The 20895-nt window shown below is 37.7% G+C and overlaps 1 protein-coding gene across 3 annotated transcripts; it reads left to right on the top strand.

Annotated features, from left to right (window-relative positions):
* The first annotated feature begins 16424 nt into the window (after nt 1–16424).
* On the top strand, nt 16425–20233 carry LOC149256877 (peroxidase 63-like). Of its 3 annotated transcripts, none has more exons than XM_089457525.1 (5): nt 16431–16801; nt 17255–17449; nt 17610–17775; nt 19096–19539; nt 19683–20233. In XM_089457525.1, exons 1-4 carry the CDS (start codon nt 16577–16579, stop codon nt 19503–19505), a joined length of 996 nt encoding a protein of 331 aa, XP_089313651.1. In that variant the 5' UTR covers nt 16431–16576; the 3' UTR covers nt 19506–19539; nt 19683–20233. The 3 variants fall into 3 exon arrangements, with proteins under 3 accessions (XP_089313652.1, XP_089313651.1, XP_089313650.1); XM_089457524.1 differs by having other exon boundaries at nt 19673–20233; XM_089457526.1 differs by lacking the exon at nt 19683–20233 and having other exon boundaries at nt 16425–16801; nt 19096–19651.
* Nucleotides 20234–20895: the final 662 nt, after the last annotated feature.

The raw sequence follows: 20895 nt of genomic DNA, 5'->3' as shown, positions 1-20895 counted from the left end.
TGAAGCTCTACCTGCTGCTGACAAGTGCTCCCTCTCTGACATCTACGCTACTACAACATCTCCATGCATCTCGCACCATTACACACCTCTCTGTGCCACCTAGCACTGTGCAAAACACTTGTGCCTCTCGCATTGTTGCAGCCTGCTAGTTATGCACTGTCCTGGGATTCCCTACACTGTCGCTCTCTCTGCCGATCCATCTGCATCTATCTCTACCCAATCAGTCAGTTCCTGCTACTCTACATCGGGGCTCCCGTAGCAAGGTCTCATCCAAGAGGTTGGGTACCTCAAGGATCCTGCCCCTCCTCCTTGGGACGATCAATCCACATCACCCCACCTCCTACCTGGAGGTATGGCTACATGTGATCCCTCAGCCCACCTAGTTCAAAGTTTCCCCCTACTGGAGGTCTCTACATGAGTAGATGTCTCTACTCGATCTCCTCTTAGCTTCCCTTGTTATGGCTGCTCCACAACCTCCTGAAGCTGCTGCACCAATCGTGGCTCCTCCACAATCATTTGAGACTTCTTCTGGCTCTGCATGTTGAGAGGTAATATACGCTCCCTCTCAACCACCAAGTCTCCATCAGTTGCCTCGCTACTCAAGGCTTTGCATGCATCTACATGCAACTGATAAAGGTTCCTGACTCGAACCCCTATCTTTCAGGTTTCTCCAGTTGTCTTGCTGCGCAGGAAAGCCTTTCCCTCGCTGAAGACAACATCATATCCCTTGTCTTCTAACATCACCACAGAGATAAGATTCTTCTTCAATCCTGGAACATGCATCACTTCCTTAAATTTGAAGGGTTTACTAGACTCCCTCTCAAAGGAAATGGAACCGATATCGGTCGTACTATATCTACCAACATCGCTCATCTCGATGTGCACTCCAAGATCTTTCTCTTCCAGATTAGAAAACAAATCTCGATCTCCTGTCATGTGAGAAGACGCACCACTGTCCAAGAACCATACCGATCCCATCACACTTGATACCAAGCATGCGATCAATGAAAAATAAAGCTCAAACTGCGAGGCTAAGGCCTCTCCCGCTGCAAATCCAATAGCTTGCTTATTTTTCTTCTTCTGTGGACAATCTGTGGCATCTCCATTCTCAGCTTTGATGTTTCTGAGTTTATCCTTGAGCGCCATTCCACCAGCTCAAAACTCAACCGCTTCTTATCTAAAATTCGTGAGAACAAAGTATTTCTTGTATAGAGATCGACTGTATGGGCATTCACCGGATATCTCACCTTCCAAAAGAAGGATGAATCCAGAAGCTACCTGGCCCGATTACAGATTCTGCCTGAAGAAATAAAATGTAAACACTTTCTGAATAATAGATCTGATGATCAATCTCGCTTTGATATCCTGTAGAACTTTTTCTACAAATCAACCAGCTCTGATAGCATGTAGAAATTTTGAATAATATGACACTTATTCACAGAGATTATCCTGATTATACACTATTTCAGAATACATGCATAATGCATAACCTCCTCTACATTGATAATCAATTTAGCAGCATTAAAAACAATGAAACATCAATCGCATGTGCACATTAACACAATATGTAACCCAGGGAAAGCATACATCTGAAAACCCCACACTATCTATATATTATAATGATTGAGAACATGTAACAATACATAGTACAATACTCCTCATAAGTATCCAACACTATCTCCACCTGTTACACACAAAACTAGCTCAGATCCGAACAAGTCACAGGTTCAAATCTCCACCGTTGCTTTGCCTGCCTCCACTGCACAATGCCAAGTGAAAATCATGTGAGCACAGGCTACAATTGCCTTGGTATTGGCCCACACTGCGCAATCCTCACTGGCATAACTCAATCCCATGCATGTGCAAATCTCATGCACAACTGCTAGTCACAACTCACCCTTTCACGTACCTCTAACACCTGTCTCTGTTGAACTGTCCATGCACTGAGTTAACTGATGTATTCTTTAGTTGCTTTATGATTTAATAATTAGTGAATTAATTAACAATCAATTCACACAACTCATCACTAGTGTATTCTTTAGTTAGACTAAATACAACTAGTTCAACTAAGTCAAACTGAACACAACTCCATCCACTCCAAATCCAACTCCACAAAACTCACATGCATGAGTTCTAACTGAAGTCCTCCATGCAATAGCTCAGCTAACACATAAGAAACCACGTGATTCCTTCTGTCAGCTTCATGTGCCACATCCGTAGCTCAAACTGAAGTTCTCCAAGAGAATAAGATAAAGTTTATAGTCCAAATATTACTAAGGGCTAATAATATTTGACTATTTCTATTTTTAGCCTGGCAGTCTAAAAATAGACTCTGATCACTCTGCTGTGAACCAAAAATAGAAGTCCATATATTTTTCCCAACATGACCAATCATCCATAAACAGCATCCTGCAACTCATAGACCATGATCCATATGTCTAAAAATAGACATAGTCTAAAATAGACTTTGCGCCAAAAATAGCCTGCGGGCCCACTTAGTGAAGGCGACTCCTTTCCACTAAGCTCCATCATCTTGTTTCATTTTCAACATCATTGGATTCAAATCGAAATCTAGCTTCCAACACTTATCTTCAATGTGACAATCTATATTACAATGGATGTAATGGTTGTTTAGGTCTTTGCACTAATGTGTAGTGGCTACCATCTTTTTGCCTTTTCCTTTCCACTTCTTCTTCCTCTTATTGGAAGCATTTTGGTGGTTTTTCCATTTAGAACTACTTGGGTATCCTTTCTTATGACCTATATTCACCAAGTATTGTGCTTTCACACAAGCCTAATTAAAGGTCCTAGGTTTGGAGAACATCACTTGCTTTTGTAAATGGCTATGTAGAGACCCCAGATAGTTCAAGAGTACACCTAGGTTCCTTAGAGAATACCCACATGATTGCCATCTTCTTAAACTCAATGGTGTACTCTTACACACTCTACCCTTACCATTTCCTGAAGTGACGCCAATGGATCCATTGATCTTCTACATACCCAATAGGGTATAACTAGGAATTTATGAGGGTTTTAAAATCCTTCCACCTAGTTACTAGTGGATCAACCTCTAGCATAGGTGTCTTGATGTGTTTTTCCCACCGAGTTAGTGCATGGACCTCTAGTTTTTGTTAGGAAAATAAAATTTAATACTCTTTATTATTATTATGGACATTGAAATATACTTCTAACTATTTCAATGGCAATGATTCAACTTAACAACATCAATATAACCTTGATAGTAATTGACATCCACTTTTACTTCCATTTTGAGTATAGGTTGTGAAGGAACGATGACACTAGAAATTGATTGCTCTTTCTTAGTTTTTTTTTCTCAAATCCTTTTCTATGTCTCCACTATCTACTAATTTCTCTTTAGATTCATCTTTTGAGTTAGATTCACTAACCTCCATGAAAGGTAAAAACCAAGAACCATAATGAGGAGGGCCATATTATGAGACATATCAACAAATTTCTCTTCCAACCTCTAGGATATCACTTTCATTAGATCCTGAGGATTGTTATGAATAGACACATTAGCCATGAATAAGGTCCTATGAATTCCTTCTTAAGCCAATTCCTAGATCCTTAAACTTTCCACAAATACCCCAAATAAAAACACACTAACCAATATGATATGTAAACTTAGATGGATTTTCCACTAGAAAAATTCATCTTATAAGGTTATGAATATTAAATATGAAATATATTTCCTTAGATCCAATATTAATAATTGCTAGCTTATTACTTGAATTTATGAAATTATTGCAATTGAAAATGAAAGAAATGAGAAAAATAATACACCATCCACACAAAAGGACACAAAATGTATCATGGAAAACCCAATATGGGAAAAATACCTAGGTAGAAGGCGAGGCCTTTTCTATTCTCTCCTTTCTTCAATTATGGAAATGTAATACAAAAAAAATGCACTCACTATGGAGTTTCCTTTGACACTATGGCCTTAATGGTTGTTATGGAATCTTTTCCTCCTTTATTATGCTCTCAAAATCTTATATACTCTACTTAACAATGGAACAAGCGCAATGCTAAATAATGTGACCCTTTATGTTCCTTGTAGCTTAATATTTAACACAGTTTGATCATTATCTAGGGCTTTTACATCCTCAACCCTAAACTAGTGATAAGATTTTTTTGTTGAGATTGCAACAAGATGATGGAGCTTAGTGAAAAGAGTCGCCTTCACTAAGTGGGCCCACAGGCAAATTATGGCACAAGTTCTATTTTTGGATCCCAGCAGGGATGATCACAGCAGGAGTGACCACAACAGGGATGATCACAGCAAGAGTGACCACAGCAGGAGTGATCACAGTAGGAGTGACCACAGCAAGAGTGATCACAGCAGGAGTGATCAAAGTCTATTTTTAGACTGGCTGTCCAAAATAGAAAAGTCAAATATTATTGTCTCATAATAATATTTGGACTATAAACTTGATCTTATTCTCTTGGAGCACTTCAGTTTGAGCTATAGATGTGGCCCATGCAGCTGTCAGAAGGAAGTACACTTTTCTTATGATTCAGTTGAGTTGTTGCATGCATGAATTCAGTTAGAACTCAATCAGTTGAGTTTGGTGGAGTTGATGGAGTTGTGTTCAGTTTGACTTGGTTAAACTAGTTGTAGTTAGTCTAACTGCAAATAGACTAATGATGAGTTGTTAAACTATTAACTCATAATACAACTATAGAATACATTAGTTAGCTCAGTTGCATGTCAGTGCATGTTCAGTTCAACAGGGACAGGTGTCAGAGAATCATATTGCTATCAGTTGTGACTATAGTTGTGCATGAGGATTTGCAAAATCAAGGGATTGAGTATGCCAATGAGTTTGCTCATGTATTTGCCCAGTATTATAGCCTTTTCTCACGTCTTACACAGTGTGAGTGATTCTTTGGAGGTGAAATATGAGTTTGGTAAACCATTCTCATTCATTCTTGAGCAGGTATTGAGCAGTGGAGGCAGGCAAGCATTGGAATAGATTTGGAGATCAGATCTTAGCTGTATTGTGTGTAACAGGTGGAGCTGGTACTAGATTGCTTGTGATAAGCATTGTAATTTGTAATGTTACATGGTCTCAATCATTAATATACATATAGTTGGGGTTTTTTAGCGAGATGCTTTCCCCGGGTTACATACTGTGTTAATGTGTGAATGCTCTTGATGTTTTGTTGTTATTGATGCTGCTATATTGATGATCAACGTAGAGGAGCTTATGTATTGTGTATGTATTCCGCAATAGTACATGATCAGGATAATCTCTGTTGAATATGTGTTAAATTATTCAAAATTTCTACATGGTATCAGAGCTGTTGATCATCAGATCTACTATTCAGGAAGTGTTTACATTCTATTTCTTCAGGCAGAGTCTGTAATCGGGCCAGGTAGCCTCTGGATTCATCCTTCCTTTGGAAGGTGAGATATCCGGTGAATGCCCATACAGTTAATCTCTGTACGAGAAATATTGTGTCCTCACGAATCTTAGATCCGAGGCGGTTGAGTTTGAGCTGGTGGAAATCGAATTTGCAGCAGCGTTGTTGAAATGTCTTTCAACGGATTGCAAATGTTATTCCAAGCAAGAGTGACCTGGCGCTCAAGGATAAACTCAGAAACAATAAAGGTGAGAATGGATCCTCATCAAAGGTATCTGATGAAGAGAATTGCGCTTTGGCTGCCAAAGCAAAGAAGGGGAAGAACAAGAAAGCTTCTCAGTCTGGTGCAAAAGGCAAGAAACAGGACATGTCCAAGGTGAAGTGTTTTCACTGTCACCAGCACGGACACTATGCCACTAATTGTCCGCAGAAGAAGAAGAACAAGCAAGCTGCTGGATCTTCAGCAGGAGAGGATCTAGCCTCACAGTTTGAGCTTGATTTTTCATTGATCCCATGCTTGGTTTCAAGTGTGATGGGATCGGTGTGGTTCTTGGACAGTGGTGCGTCTTTTCACATGACGGGAGATAGAAATTTGTTCTCTGTTCTGGAGGACAAAGATCTTGGAGTGCACATCGAGATGGGCGATGATGGTAGATACAGTGCGACCAGTATCGGTACCATTTCCTTTGAGAGGGAGTCTGGTAAACCCTTCGTATTGAAGGAAGTCATGCATGTTCCAGGATTGAAGAAGAATCTTATCTCAGTGGCGATGTTAGAAGACAAGGGGTATGATGGTGTTTTCAGCAAGGGAAAGGATTTCATGTGTAGCAAGACAACTGGTGAGACCCGGAAGATAGGGGTTCGAGTGAGGAACCTTTATCAGTTGCATGTAGATGGATGCGCAACAATGGCAGGCAAGGCAGAAGGATTGGTGAGCCGGGATGATGGCGAGTTGTGGCATAGGAGATTGGGTCACCTTCACCATGGAGCCTTGAAGATACTACAACAGATCACTACAGGGCTTCCTAAAGGCACACTTGCACAGTCAGATCAGTGCAAGGGGTGTACTTTGGGGAAGTTTGTGAAACCCACCTTTCACGAGAAGGATAGTCGTGCCACGACGATCCTTGAGAGAATTCACACAGACGTGTGTGGACCTTTCTCAGTTGCTTCGACAACAAAACACAGGTATTATGTGATTTTTGTTGATGATTTCTCTTGTAAGTGCTGGATCTTCTTCATGCAGAAGAAGAGCAAGACATATTCAAAGTTCTGTGAATTCAAAGCACTGATCGAGAAGGAGTCGGGGAAGAAGGTGAAGGCTCTTAGGAGCGATAATGGTGGTGAATACATCTCGGATGAGTTCAAGGATTTCTGCAAGGCAGAAGGGATTCGTAGAGAGCTCATAGCTCCCCATAACCCACAGCAGAACGGGGTAGCTGAGCGGAAGAACAGAACGATTGTGGGTGCTGCACGGGCAATGTTGCATGATCAAGGCCTACCCCTTCACTTGTGGGTGGAAGCATGCAATACAGCAGTTTATGTGCAAAACCGTTGTCCTCATAGGATACTTGGCATGAGTACACCCGAGGAGGCTTATTCTGGTAAGAAGCCTGATCTTTCTCATTTGAGGATTTTTGGTGCTAACATTTACATGCATGTGACGAAGGATGCCAGGAAGAAGTTGGAGCCGACCGCAGAGGTTGGGATATTTGTGGGGTACATTAATACGCCCCACAACTATCGTGTGTATTTGCCAGACAGTGGTAAAACTGTTGTGTGACGGGATATAAAATTTCAGGAGGAGAAAGCCATGAAGTGTTCGCTTGAGAGGAAGCTACACTTGCATGCAGATGAGGAGCTATTAGTTCCTAAGGATGAGCTTTAGGATGTGGATCAGCCACAGGATGAGGTTCATGGAGTGGAAGAGACCACTCATGCAGCGCCAATCATCAGAGGGCGAAAGCGCTTGACAGAAGATGAGCGACTGGCTCAAGATGCAGAGAAAGTTGTAGGACCACCTACAGCCCAACGCAGGCAGAGATAGTCACTTGATCAGTACACTGGATACATGGCTCTTATGAGCAAGTGTGTTGTGATTGAGCCATCCTCTTTCGAGGAAGCTGTGGAGGATCCCGCATGGGTAGACGCCATGGTGGAAGAGTATGATTCTATTGTCAGAAACAGTGCATGGGAGATTGTTCCTAGACCGGAAGGGAAATCAGTGGTGGGTTCAAGATGGATCTACAAAGTTAAGCAGGTAGCTGACGGGAGTGTAGAGAAGTACAAGGCAAGATTTGTTGCCCGAGGCTTTTCACAGATAGAGGGGATCGATTATGAGGAGACCTTTGCACCTGTCGCAAGGTATTCTTCCATACTGATGTTTCTTGCTCTCTCAGCGCAGATGGGATGGCACATTCATCAGATGGATGTGAAGACTGTGTTCCTTAACGGAGTCATTGAGGAGGAGGTGTACATTGAGCAACCCAGAGGCTTTGAGGTCTTCAGCAGCGAGTCGCATGTGTTCAGGCTCAAGAGAGCGTTGTATGGGTTGAAGCAAGCACCACGTGCTTGGTACACACGGATAGACAACTATTTCACAGGACTTGGATTCTCCAAGAGCGAGGTGGATCCTAACCTATACCAGATTGTGGTGGAGGGTAAGTTGCTTATCATTGTATTGTATGTTGATGATTTGATTCTAACGGGTGATGAGCTGTTGATACTGTCATGCAAGAAGGATCTTGCTATAGAGTTTGAGATGAAGGACTTGGGCCTCCTTCACTATTTCCTAGGATTGGAAATATGGCAGTGCAGTGGTGGACTGTTTGTTTCTCAGGGCAAGTATGCTCGGGAGATACTGGAGAAGTTCAACATGCATGGATACAAGCTTGTTGATACTCCTCTTCTTGGAGGTTGGAGGAAGGAGGATGCCACTTCGGGAGAAGAAGTGGATGCCACTGTTTATCGGCAGTTGTTGGGGTCGCTGATGTATTTGGTCAATACACGACCTGATATATGCTATGCAGTTAACCAGCTTTCAAAAGCTATGGCTAAGCCTACCAAGCTCTTCTAGAAAGCGGGCAAGCATGTATTGTGTTACTTGAGAGGCACATCGGGATATGGATCTTGGTACAGACAGGAGGATGCAGATTGGGCAGGAAGCTCAAGAGGCCGAGTATATGGCAGCAAGGACATCAGGTACCATCATATCAGAGATTGTGTGTAGCGGAGGATCATGTTGCTTTCATACATTCCAACGGAGGATCGGGATGCTGATATTCTGACGAAGGCTCTCACCAGGAGCAAATTCGAGTACCACCGAGGCAGGATAGGGGTTGTTGATAATCCATATCTTTTCGAGAGGGAGTGTTGAGATTGCAACAAGATGATGGAGCTTAGTGAAAAGAGTCGCCTTCACTAAGTGGGCCCGCAGGCAAATTATGGCGCAAGTTCTATTTTTGGATCCCAGCAGGGATGATCACAGCAGGAGTGACCACAGCAGGGATGATCACAACAGGAGTGACCACAGCAGGAGTGATCACAGTAGGAGTGACCACAGCAGGAGTGATCACAGCAGGAGTGATCAAAGTCTATTTTTAGACTGGCTGTCCAAAATAGAAAAGTCAAATATTATTGTCTCATAATAATATTTGGACTATAAACTTGATCTTATTCTCTTGGAGCACTTCAGTTTGAGCTACAGATGTGGCCCATGCAGCTGTCAGAAGGAAGTACGCTTTTCTTATGAGTCAGTTGAGTTGTTGCATGCATGACTTCAGTTAGAACTCAATCAGTTGAGTTTGGTGGAGTTGATTGTGGAGTTGATGGAGTTGTGTTCAGTTTGACTTGGTTAAACTAGTTGTAGTTAGTCTAACTGCAAATAGACTAATGATGAGTTGTTAAACTATTAACTCATAATACAACTATAGAATACATTAGTTAGCTCAGTTGCATGTCAGTGCATGTTCAGTTCAGCAGGGACAGGTGTCAGAGAATCATATTGCTATCAGTTGTGACTATAGTTGTGCATGAGGATTTGCACAATCAAGGGATTGAGTATGCCAATGAGTTTGCCCATGTATTTGCCCAGTATTATAGCCTCTGCTCACGTCTTACACAGTGTGAGTGATTCGTTGGAGGTGAAATACGAGTTTGGTAAACCATTCTCATTTATTCTTGAGTAGGTATTGAGCAGTGGAGGCAGGCAAGTAGTGGAATATATTTGGAGATCAGATCTTAGCTATATTGTGTGTAACAGGTGGAGTTGGTACTGGACTGCTTGTGATAAGCATTGTACTTTGTAATGTTACATGGTCTCAATCATTAATATACAGATAGTTGGGGTTGTTTAGCGAGATGCTTTCCCCGGGTTACATATTGTGTTAACATGTGAATGCTCTTGATGTTTTATTGTTATCGATGCTGCTATATTGATGATCAATGTAGAGGAGCTTATGTATTATGTATGTATTCCGCAATAGTACATGATCAGGATAATCTCTGTTGAATATGTGTTAAATTATTCAAAATTTCTACATTTTTTACCTTTTATAATTTTCTTGAAAGTCCACATGTGGCTGGCTCGATGTTTGTATAGTGGGGGTTGATGTGGAATCCACTCATATTGTGGTGGTCAACAGGGTACGTCAACTTGCAAGAGGCATAACTTTTGCATATGAGCTCCAACTGATGTAATTTTTGCACTATTGAAAATATTTTAATGTATAGAATAACATCAACTTGGGATTGTGATATATGTTTGTGAATTTTTTACCCTAAAAATTGTCACTTGAAGTGTCAAAATGGATCTGCAAGGTACTGGACCCCGATTTTCCAAACTATGACCTGCAAGCTAATTCCTCTATTTTTTCCACCCATAAAGTGCCAAGATAGATGAAAAAATTATAATTTATCAAAATCCCAGATTAGTTAAAGGAAAATAATGAAAAGGATGATGGATTCCTCTAGGAAGTAGGAGATGATTGTTCCAAGTCTTTGGTAATCAATTGGGGTCTTTTTAAGCCTAAGAAAAAGTATATTACCCCTATATTTCCTTTCACAGAATCTACCTTCGACATATGGTTTAACTATTTGGGCTTCCATTAAGGAAAACTTATATATCAAGAGGTATTGGTAGTGACTCATACCCAAGATAGAAAATAAATTGAATACGTGGTGCAATATATGGTTCTCACATGGTAGTTGACTAGTTTTGGTCAAATCAATCCTTAAGGCCATCTCGATAACTTGATACTCTTTCTTGGCTACCAAAAATGATCCTTGTTAAAATCTAATATCTCTGTTATCTTATATCTAGGTACTAGGAGAATAAGAGAATGACTGTAATCTCTTGGAAAAAAAAAATAGTCATCCTAAAGAGTTAAGGGGTATAGGGACTTAACAACATATTTTTCTTCTCCAAATCTTAGGTAGCTAAGAACATATGGGGTCTCATTTAGGGCATGGGAACTTCACCTTGTTAACCAATATGTTATCATGTTCATTCATAAATGTTTTTTTTTTAATTGTGAAAAATGGAGTTAAAATATTGTAGGTTTTGGGATGGGGAGATGTGGCGTAGGGGGTGATTATAGGTATTGGGGGGGTATAAAAAGGGGTATTCGATAAAAATAAGGTATATCTATTAAAATATGGGTTGTTTTTATTAAAAAAATGTATTGGGAGGGGGTTCACCAAAAGAATTTTGGGAAGTTTTTATCGACATCTAGTGAGATTAAGGGTATTCTTTAATTTCTTTAATTTCTCATGAACACCAAAACATATTTCTCTTCTCCAAATCTTCAATAGCTAAGAACATATGGGGGCTTCACCTTGTTGATCAATATGTTACAATCTTCATTAATAAAGGGAGTTTTGTAATTGTGAAAAATAGACATAACATGTTGTAGGTATTAGGATGGGAAGATATGGGGTAGGGGGGAACTTATAGGTATTGGGGGGTATAAAAAGGGCTATTCAATAAAAGTAGGGGATATTTATTAAAATTATGGGCCATTATTACCAAGAATATGTAATGGGAGGGGGTTCAATAAAAGATTTTTGGTAAGCTTTTATCAATATCTAGTGAGATTAGGGGTATTCTTTAATTTCTCACGACTGCAGGTGCTATGACACATGTTGACTAAGTGGAGACCTTGTGATTTAGGAACATCGCCTTTGGTACAAACTATAAAATATAAATACATTGGTCCCGTTTCCATTGAAGTTTGGATTCAACCCCTATACAAAAAGATCCATAATTCTTCTATCATTTGAAAGGCTACAATTGCAACTTTCTCCTTAATTGAGAATTTGTTAATTTGGAAGGTAGGAAAGGGGGACAAGGTCCAAGTTGGGTTTCATCCCTAGATTAGAAGCAAAGATATGCATAGAATATTTATACCCTTTATTCATGACCTTAGATCAAAAGGACTTTACACCATTGGACATATTCCAAGAGGTCAAGTGATAAATCCTAATAACAACAACTGCTTTCTTTGAGAGACATGGAACCAAATGAGGATTATGTAGAGCCCTAGTACACTTTCATAAAATGTCTTAGGAAATGAAAATTTTTCATCAAGGAAGTGGAGGATGATCTCCTTTGGTCTATAAACCCCTTAATATGATACAAACCCATAATTGGATACAAGAATTTAGTCATGGATGGCATAAATCAACCGTAACCTTAGTGGTGTAAATCCATTTAGAAATACAAATTCCCAACAAAATCTAAACTCTTTAACTAGTTTCTTCTAAATAAAAAGGTCTTAACCTAGGATCTACTACAAGAAAGAAACTTTGAGAGCCTTGATAGATGCAACCTATGCGAAACATATTTGGAAACAAATAATCACCTCATTCTCTCCTATCCCTTCCCAAAATAGGCCTGGAATGAAATTGAAGGGCTTACTGACTTGAAATCCAAATGGGAAGGGGATTCAATTGAAAGTAGCTTTAAGGAAATGATATACAGATAAGGACACAAAAGCTGACAAACCCTTGCCCTTAACCTTGGCCTAGGGGATTGAGCTAGTGAGAAACATAATTTTTTTTGAGGAAAATGACACTTTCACTTTCAAATAACCTTCCTAAAGTCTCAATATTTTATGTCTCTTCCCTCAATTCTCCTTTGTCGCTAATTGCACTCGGAACTTAATATTGACATTCAAATTCCTTTGGCATTTTTTTATGGATCCTCTAAGGTACTCCACCTAAGGGAGGTGTTAGGGGTCTCTTATTTTTTCGAAAATTATTTCATCAATTTCAAACGTGGAACCATTCAATCCAAAAAAAGTCACAATGAATTCATAACCCTTAAATTGATTTTAATCCTCTCTTAAAAAGGGAATTACTTAAATTCAAGTTATGGGAATTCGATAAAAATAAGGTATATCTATTAAAATATGGGTTGTTTTTATTAAAAAAATGTATTGGGAGGGGGTTCACCAAAAGAATTTTGGGAAGTTTTTATCGACATCTAGTGAGATTAAGGGTATTCTTTAATTTCTCATGAACACTAAAACATATTTCTCTTCTCCAAATCTTCAATAGCAAAGAACATATGGGGGCTTCACCCTGTTGACCAATATGTTACAATCTTCAATAAAGGGAGTTTTTTAATTCTGAAAAATAAACATAACATATTGTAGGTATTAGGGTGGGAAGATATGGGGTAGGGGGGACTTATAAGTATTGGGGGGTATAAAAAGGGCTATTCAATAAAAGTAGGGGATATTTATTAAAATTATGGGCTATTTTTATCAAGAGTACGTAATGGGAGGGGGTTCAATAAAAGATTTTTGGTAAGATTTTATCAATATCTAGTGAGATTAAGGCTATTCTTTAATTTCTCACGAATGCAGGTGCTATGACACATGTTGACTAAGTGGAGACCCTATGATTTAGGAACAATGCCTTTGGTACAAACTATAAAATATAATTACATTGGCCCCGTTTGCATTGAAATTTGGATTCAACCCCTATATAAAAAGATCCATAATTCTTCTATCATTTGAAAAGCCACAATTGCAACTTTCCCCTTAATTGAGTATCTGTTAATTTGGAAGGTAGGAAAGGGGGACAAGGTCCAAGTTGGGTTTCATCCCTAGATTAAAAGCAAAGATATCCATAGAATATCTATGCCCTTTATTCATGACCTTAGATCAAAAGGACTTTACACCATTGGACATATTCCAAGAGGTCAAGTGATAAAATCCTAATAACAACAACTGCTTTCTTGGATAGACTTGGAACCAAATGAGGATTATGTAGAGCCCTGGGACACTTTCATAAAATGTCTTAGGAAATGCAATTTTTTCATCAATGAAGTGGAGGATGAGCTCCTTTGGTCTATAAACCCCTTAGTATGATACAAACCCATAATTGGATACAAGAATTTAGTCATGGATGGCATAAATCAACCATAATCTTAGTGGTGTAAATCCATTTAGAAATACAAATTCCAAACAAAATCTAAACTCTTTAACTAGTTTCTTCTAAATAACAAGGTCTTAACCTAGGATCTACTACAAGAAAGAAACTATGAGGGCCTTGATAGATGCAACCTATGTGAAACATATTTGGAAACAAATAATCACCTCATTCTCTCCTATCCCTTCCCAAAATTGGTCTGGAACGAAATTGAAGGGCTTACTGACTTGAAATCCAAATGGCAAGGGGATTCAATCGAAAGTAGTTTTAAGGAAATTATATAAAGATAAGGACACAAAATTTGACAAACCCTTGCCCTTAACCTTGGCCTAGGGGATTGAGCTAGTGAGAAACATAAAACTTTTTGAGAAAAATAACACTTTCACTTTCAAATAACCTTGCTAAAGTCTCAATATTTTATGTGTCTTCCGTCAATTCTCCTTTGTCACTCATTGCACTCGGAACTTAATATTGACATTCAAATTCCTTGGGCATCTTTTTTATGGATCCTCTAAGGTACTCCACCTAAGGGAGGTGTTGGGGTCTCTTATTTTTTTCGAAAATTATTTCATCAATTTCAAACATGGAACCATTCAATCTACAAAAAGTCACAATGAATTCATAACCCTTAAATTGATTTTAATCCTCTCTTAAAAAGGGAATTACTTAGATTCAAGTTATGGGAAATTGCCTCCAAATAATCCATTATACAAAAGGAGATTATATGCTAAGAAATTTCATGCTCTAGCCACTATTCCACAACATTAAGTGATTGCAATCATTTTCTTCTCAACTCACTTCTATTCATGTACAATTCTAAAGTTGATAAACTATCCAAGGAAGGACTAGAGTTGTAAGAAGACAGTTGGGGCATCAGAGAGTTCCTCTAAGGACAACATACTTCTTATTTTCTTGAATCCTTGCTCTAAGTTCTAAGTTTTTAAACTTCTTGAAAGTGTTTTCTTCTTTAGGAAAACCATAATGCCCGTTTAAACTCTATAGAATTGAAATTCTAAACTATGTGGATGCACTCATGCACTGTTTTGATTTGGCTATATTGTAATTCAATGCAACAAGGATAACTTAATAACCCCTGAATATATATTTAATTGTAGTTTTTCAATCACCCTTATGTTCATTTTTTGTTTGTTTGTCAAGTTGTTTGTATTTTCCATAGATTACATCAGGGTTAACCATGGCTTGAGAAATCATGACCCACGTGCATACCAGGCCAAGGTCACACCAACCCTTAACATGGCTGGATTTTTGCCCACAAAGTTTCAACTTTCTTGCCCACAAAATTTCAACTTTAGACCTTCACATGACTGAGTGACTTAACAATACACCCCATCACCTTCTACTTTATTCCATGGGCATCACTCTCTCATTACCAAAACAATAATTTTTTCCTTTTCTTTTATAATGATTAATTACCATGACAATATTTTATTTTTCTTTTCTTTTCTTTTTAGTAATTAAAATACTTATCTACTCGTATAATTTTACTTCCAATGAATAACTTGATATTATCTTTAGAGAAAAAAAATGGTTTCAAAACTATTTAATTTTATATCTTTCTCATAACATTCATTTATGGAATTTTACTCTATAGTTTAGATCATTTTTTTCCCATAACTTTACAGATGTATATTGTGGGGAGATAAGTGCGCCCTTATATAGAGAGAAAAGTGTGCTTTGAACCTCACAAACTGTAGATAGTTCTGTCTGCCGTGCATTAACTTCAAGGTTAAAATCAGAAAAGACAGTTAATTTTTTTTGGCTTTTATGTGCGCCAGCCTTATACACCTGAGAATAACCGCACATATATATAACATATAGAAAAGTTTGCTTTGAACCTCAAACTGTAGATAGTTCTGTCAGCAGTGCATGTAGCTTCAAAGGTAAATCTGAAAAGACAGTTAATTTTTTTTTCGGCTTTTTAAATGTTCGCCAGCCTTATACACCTGGAGTAACAAATTACATGTTATTTCGAAGTTCCAACCAAAGAACATATAAATCAATGTTCGTGACTTAATTTTCTATTTAGGTTTTGGTTATTTTTAATAAAACAGTCAGCCATACGTCAGCCACATTATGGTTTTTGATTATTTAAAAGGAGTTGTTTATAATGTGATTTTTTTGGAAATTCTGGTGATTAAATTTGGTGGAATAAATTGAGATTAAATTTTGAATTGTTGCAGCTAAAATGGTTTTTTAATTGCATATTTGGATTCAGCACTCTGAAAAACCCCTGGGACTCTTTGATTGTGCAGAAACTAGCTATCAAACTTGCAATTCCAATAAATTGCTACCAGATTTTAACCAAAAAAAACCCACCAAAAAAACTTCCAAAAAGTACGACTTTAAATTCAAAACATTTTAAATTCCAGATTACAGTATATCATCATTTGATTTGAACAAAATTGACCCAAAGAAAAAAAATAAGTATACAAAGGAGTTTCCAAGGGCATAAGGCCCGCCTTCTCTGGTCGCCGACATTTAGGGTCCATGGTCCCAACACATTGACGTCGGAATTGATTTTGTTCGCGGTGAAAATGACAGGGATTGCATTCACGGGATCGCAACGTACTTTATCACGAGATCACAAAGGCCCTCTCTCTCCTCACACCATTCTCGATTATCCCATACTCTTCCCTCTTCCCGCAACTCGACAATAACAAACGACCTCTCATCGATCTTAACATTGAATTTCCTCAGCCGGTGGAGAAGGAGCGGAGCGGAGATCGGGAAGATGAGCAGCCCAAGTGCGAACTGTTCAGTCGTTGCAGTGGCGGTTCTGTTCTTATTGTGCTCAGCCTTGAGAATCGAATGTGAGCAGCTCTCTGTGGACTATTACCAGAAAACATGCCCACAGGTGGAGAACATCATTCGAGCGGAAATGATACGAAAACAGGCTGCCAATCCCACCACTGCTGCAGGAACATTGCGCCTCTTCTTTCACGATTGTTTTGTCGAGGTAAATAGCAATCTCCATTATTTGGTTTATCTGGTTTACAGATTAGGGAGGAGTTTCCATCCAAAACTTAGGATAAATATAATTTTTAAAAATCTTTTTTTATATCTTTTTTTTCTAATACAATGCATGAAAAATATAACCCATCATAGTAAGACTAGAAAGATAAGTATCCCATTAAAGTCTAGAATCATGATAACACTAGAAAGATAAGTATCCCATTAAAGTCTAGAATCATGATAGGAAGGCTAGAAAAATAAGTGTATTAAAATCTAGAATCTAGGCTCCAGTATTAAAATCTAGAATAGGCTCCAGTTTTAGGTGATTTCCAGATGTCCTTTACTAAACTGAACTATGAATTTCTGATATATACCACTTGCAAAATCTTGGGAAAAAATTGCTAATTCCCATCATTTAAAAAACACAAAGATGACAATGGATTGATATCATTTGCAGGGCTGCGATGCTTCAGTACTCATCAGCTCCACGCCCGATAACAAGGCGGAGAAAGACGCAGAAATAAATCTGTCATTGCCTGGCGATGGCTTCGATGCCATTGCTCGAGCAAAGACTGCCATTGAAGCCAAATGTCCGGGCATTGTTTCCTGCGCTGATATACTATCCATGGCAACTAGAGATCTTATATCACTTGTAAGATAATCTGCAATTTTTTTAACTTTATTTTGATGATGGGATAATCGAATCAATCTTTGAGGAACAGCTGTCTTGAATCAGTTATATGATAAATTCAAATGCTTCTGTTCTGAAAATTTATTATCAGATAAAATCATTCGTTTGAATGGACTTGCAGATAGGTGGGCCTTACTATCCCGTTAAGAAGGGGCGGAAAGATGGGCGGATCTCGAAGTCATGGAGAGTAGCAGGGAACCTGCCACTGCCATCCATGAATGTGGACAGTCTCACATCTCTCTTTGGTTCTAAAGGCCTAACTGAGGCAGAAATGATCACTCTCTCTGGTACGGTCACTTATTTTAACATCTGTGGAGGGAGATAGTATTCTAGGGGAACGGTTTGGGCGATTGGGTGGATTGCTTGTTTTTGTTTAATTTAGATAGATATATTTTGGGGTTGTGTGAAATTCTAGTTGGAATCCAGCTGTAACCAGAATTTTCAAATTTTCCTTATAGATTTTTCCAAAATTTTAAGGAAATTTCCATGGTTTTCTGGATGAAATTGTGTTTTGGTAAGCCTACAACTATATTTTGTTTTGTTTAATTTTCACAAATAATATATTAACTTGTAATACTATAATCATAATGTATTAGTATATTTAATTTGCGAAAATGGTTAAATATACTTTTTTAAGTTATAGTTGTTATTTCAGAGCATATATAACACATAGCAGATTTATACCCAGAGATTTAGATCTCAATACCAAAGAATAATTTCAGAGACAACAAATGGAGAAACAACAAGATCACTCAATCAGAAATAGCTGAATAGATAAAACAGTCAATGGAGAATAGAAATCACTTTGCATTATGTAACAGGCCTGGACCTTGGCTTGCTTTCCTTGGCCAGAGAAATTACAAAATTATAGAGAGTGTAGAAAGATCTAGAATCCTGCATGTGTTTTAGATGGAGAAACTAATGGCCGTGTAGAAAGATCTAAAATCCTGAATGTGATTTAGATAGATTCTAGAAACTAATAGCAACTTGACCTCAATCACACTGTATTTGTATTTTTATATTTAGTAATATATTTAATTTACAAAATATAAGTATTCTTATATTTAAAAAATGATATTATTATTATTAAATTTAAACAATCACACGGTATTTGTATTTTTATATTTAGTAATATATTTAATTTACAAAATATGAATATTCTTATATTTAAAAAATGATATTATTAAATTTAAACTTCTGTAATTTATATTTGGACTATTAAAAGTAAACATTACATTATATTTGAGTCTATTCTTTTAGAACCACTCAACAAAGACCAAAAACCATCTTCAGATATTGATATATCTGACTTACAAGTTATTAAATATATTTTTGGATATAATTCTGAGCTGACCCTAACCTACCTTAATAATGGAATAAGTACTTTTTTTTGGGAGTCCTGAGAATGTGGTTGGTTAATCATGCAATAAGTATTTTTGTTTGGGAGTCCTGAGAATGTGGTGCAACTGTTAGTGGGGAGTTAGTAAGTATTTTTGTTTGGGAGTCCTGCGAATGTCGTGCAACCGTTAGTGGGGAGGTTTGGTCACGAGAAATCTCCTCTCTTCTTTTCATTGTTTAATAAATAGTGTCTGTATTAATTTGTGCAGGAGCCCACACTGTGGGATTCACCCACTGCAAGGAGTTCCTGCACCGCATATACACCTACAACAGGACCACTCACATCGATCCGACCATGAATTTCCAGTACGCAATGGGTTTGAGAAGAGCATGCCCTCGAGCAAATCTAGACCCCACCATTGTTGTCTTCAACGATGTTAATTCTCCCAAGACATTTGACAATGGCTTCTACAGAAACTTGCCACAGGGTTTGGGTTTGCTTGCCTCGGATCAGATACTTTACACGGATCCCCGCTCCAGGGTTCTTGCCCAACGCTATGCGTCTGACCAGGCAACTTTCTTCAATGCATTTGTGGCGGCCATGGATAAATTGGGCAGTGTGGGTGTTAAGACTGGCACACAGGGGGAGGTCAGGAGGAGATGTGATGCGTTCAATTGAGAAGAGTAAAGTTCAAAATCTCTCCATTATTAAGGTGGGATTGTATGCATGGTTGAGATTAATGAAGGGAACAAAGAAAATTTTATGTGTTGTAACTGGTGAGATTGATGAATTGAATAAAGAATTTTTCATGTCCTCTGATTCAACCTGTTTTGCACTCTGTGAAGCACTTTACAGTCTGGACTCTGGAAGGAATCCATCAAATCGTGACTAAAAAAAAGGGTAATGATTTTAAAGAGATTCCGTTGCACTCATTCTATTGGGGGATTTCTGAAAATATCTGCTTAGCTCAGCACTTGCAGAGTACTAGTTTAACACTTATCTGAGAAATACAGTAGTCTCGCTTTTATATATCCAATCGAAAGGGATTCTATCCAGGCGGGCAAAAATTCTATTGGGAGAGCTGCAACTGTGGCCAACGGGTGGGAAACCAGGGTTACTGTGTGATTGTGATTTAAGCCTTCCAAATCAGATTGGCTGTGAGAAATTTATTAGTTTAAATTCCTTGTCATCTCCTGTGATGTGAAGCAGAGCAATGGTTTCCCTTTATCCCTCCATTGCTTTCCCAGTCGTCAATCAGGAGGGGAACATTGCCAGTTGTTGAGCACAGATAAGAAATGGCTGTCGTCATTTAGGAATTACAGGTAGCAGAACAGTTCTGTGATAATGTTTAATGATGATGTATGTGACATCACTCAGATAAGAATCACAATGTATAATGATCACACATATCAGAATCATAAAACATAATATAATTGATAGATTTTTATCGGTTAAAAATGTATTATTATAAATAATATTTACATAAAGGTAATTCATTAATATTTAATATTAATTAATTGAGTCTACAAGTTTATCTAGAAGTTTATTAGAAGTTTATCTTACAGTTTAGTAGGAAGTAGGACGAGATGTGTAAATTTGTTAATATCAATTAATTGAGCCTAGAGGCTCATTCTACAGCTTAGTATGAAGCGGATGTACAATTTAGTATAAAGGGTATGTGTAAGTTTCTGTGTCTGTCACTTTCTAAAATAAAAATAAAAATAAAAAAATTATCGTTTTAAATAAAAAGAATAGAATAGAAGTAAAAAAAATATGAGTGAGATGTTTAAATTTTATACTTTTCAAAAATATTTTAACAAAAGAGTTAAATAAACTATTTGAATATCTATGTTAATTAATTTATGTGGATGTCAACTTTATATATATTTATGTATAGATTTTTTTTGTTAAAATAAAATATTTAATGTTTTATATAAAAAAATATTCAATGTGGGTTATCAATAAAATATTTAATATTGGCATATACTTAGAATTATATTAATAATAAAAAACCATTTTAATTTGAGTGATAGATGTCTGATGTACATGTAATATAAAATATTTTAAT

Source organism: Pinus tabuliformis, chromosome 7 (genome assembly GCF_031772625.1).
Source record: "Pinus tabuliformis cultivar Carrire ecotype Pingquan chromosome 7, CPIR1, whole genome shotgun sequence".
NCBI classification, from domain to species: domain Eukaryota; kingdom Viridiplantae; phylum Streptophyta; class Pinopsida; order Pinales; family Pinaceae; genus Pinus; species Pinus tabuliformis.
The sequence above is the reverse complement of the archived record's forward strand: the minus strand, read 5'-3'. Positions and strand labels throughout refer to the sequence as shown.

Bases quoted from the DNA above. Each gene is read 5' to 3' on its own strand.
- LOC149256877 (XM_089457525.1), top strand. From the start codon at position 16,577: ATGAGCAGCCCAAGTGCGAACTGTTCAGTCGTTGCAGTGGCGGTTCTG. The intron at 16,802-17,254 runs GTAAATAGCAAT...TATCATTTGCAG, and splicing joins TTCACGATTGTTTTGTCGAG to GGCTGCGATGCTTCAGTACT. The intron at 17,450-17,609 runs GTAAGATAATCT...ATGGACTTGCAG, and splicing joins CTAGAGATCTTATATCACTT to ATAGGTGGGCCTTACTATCC.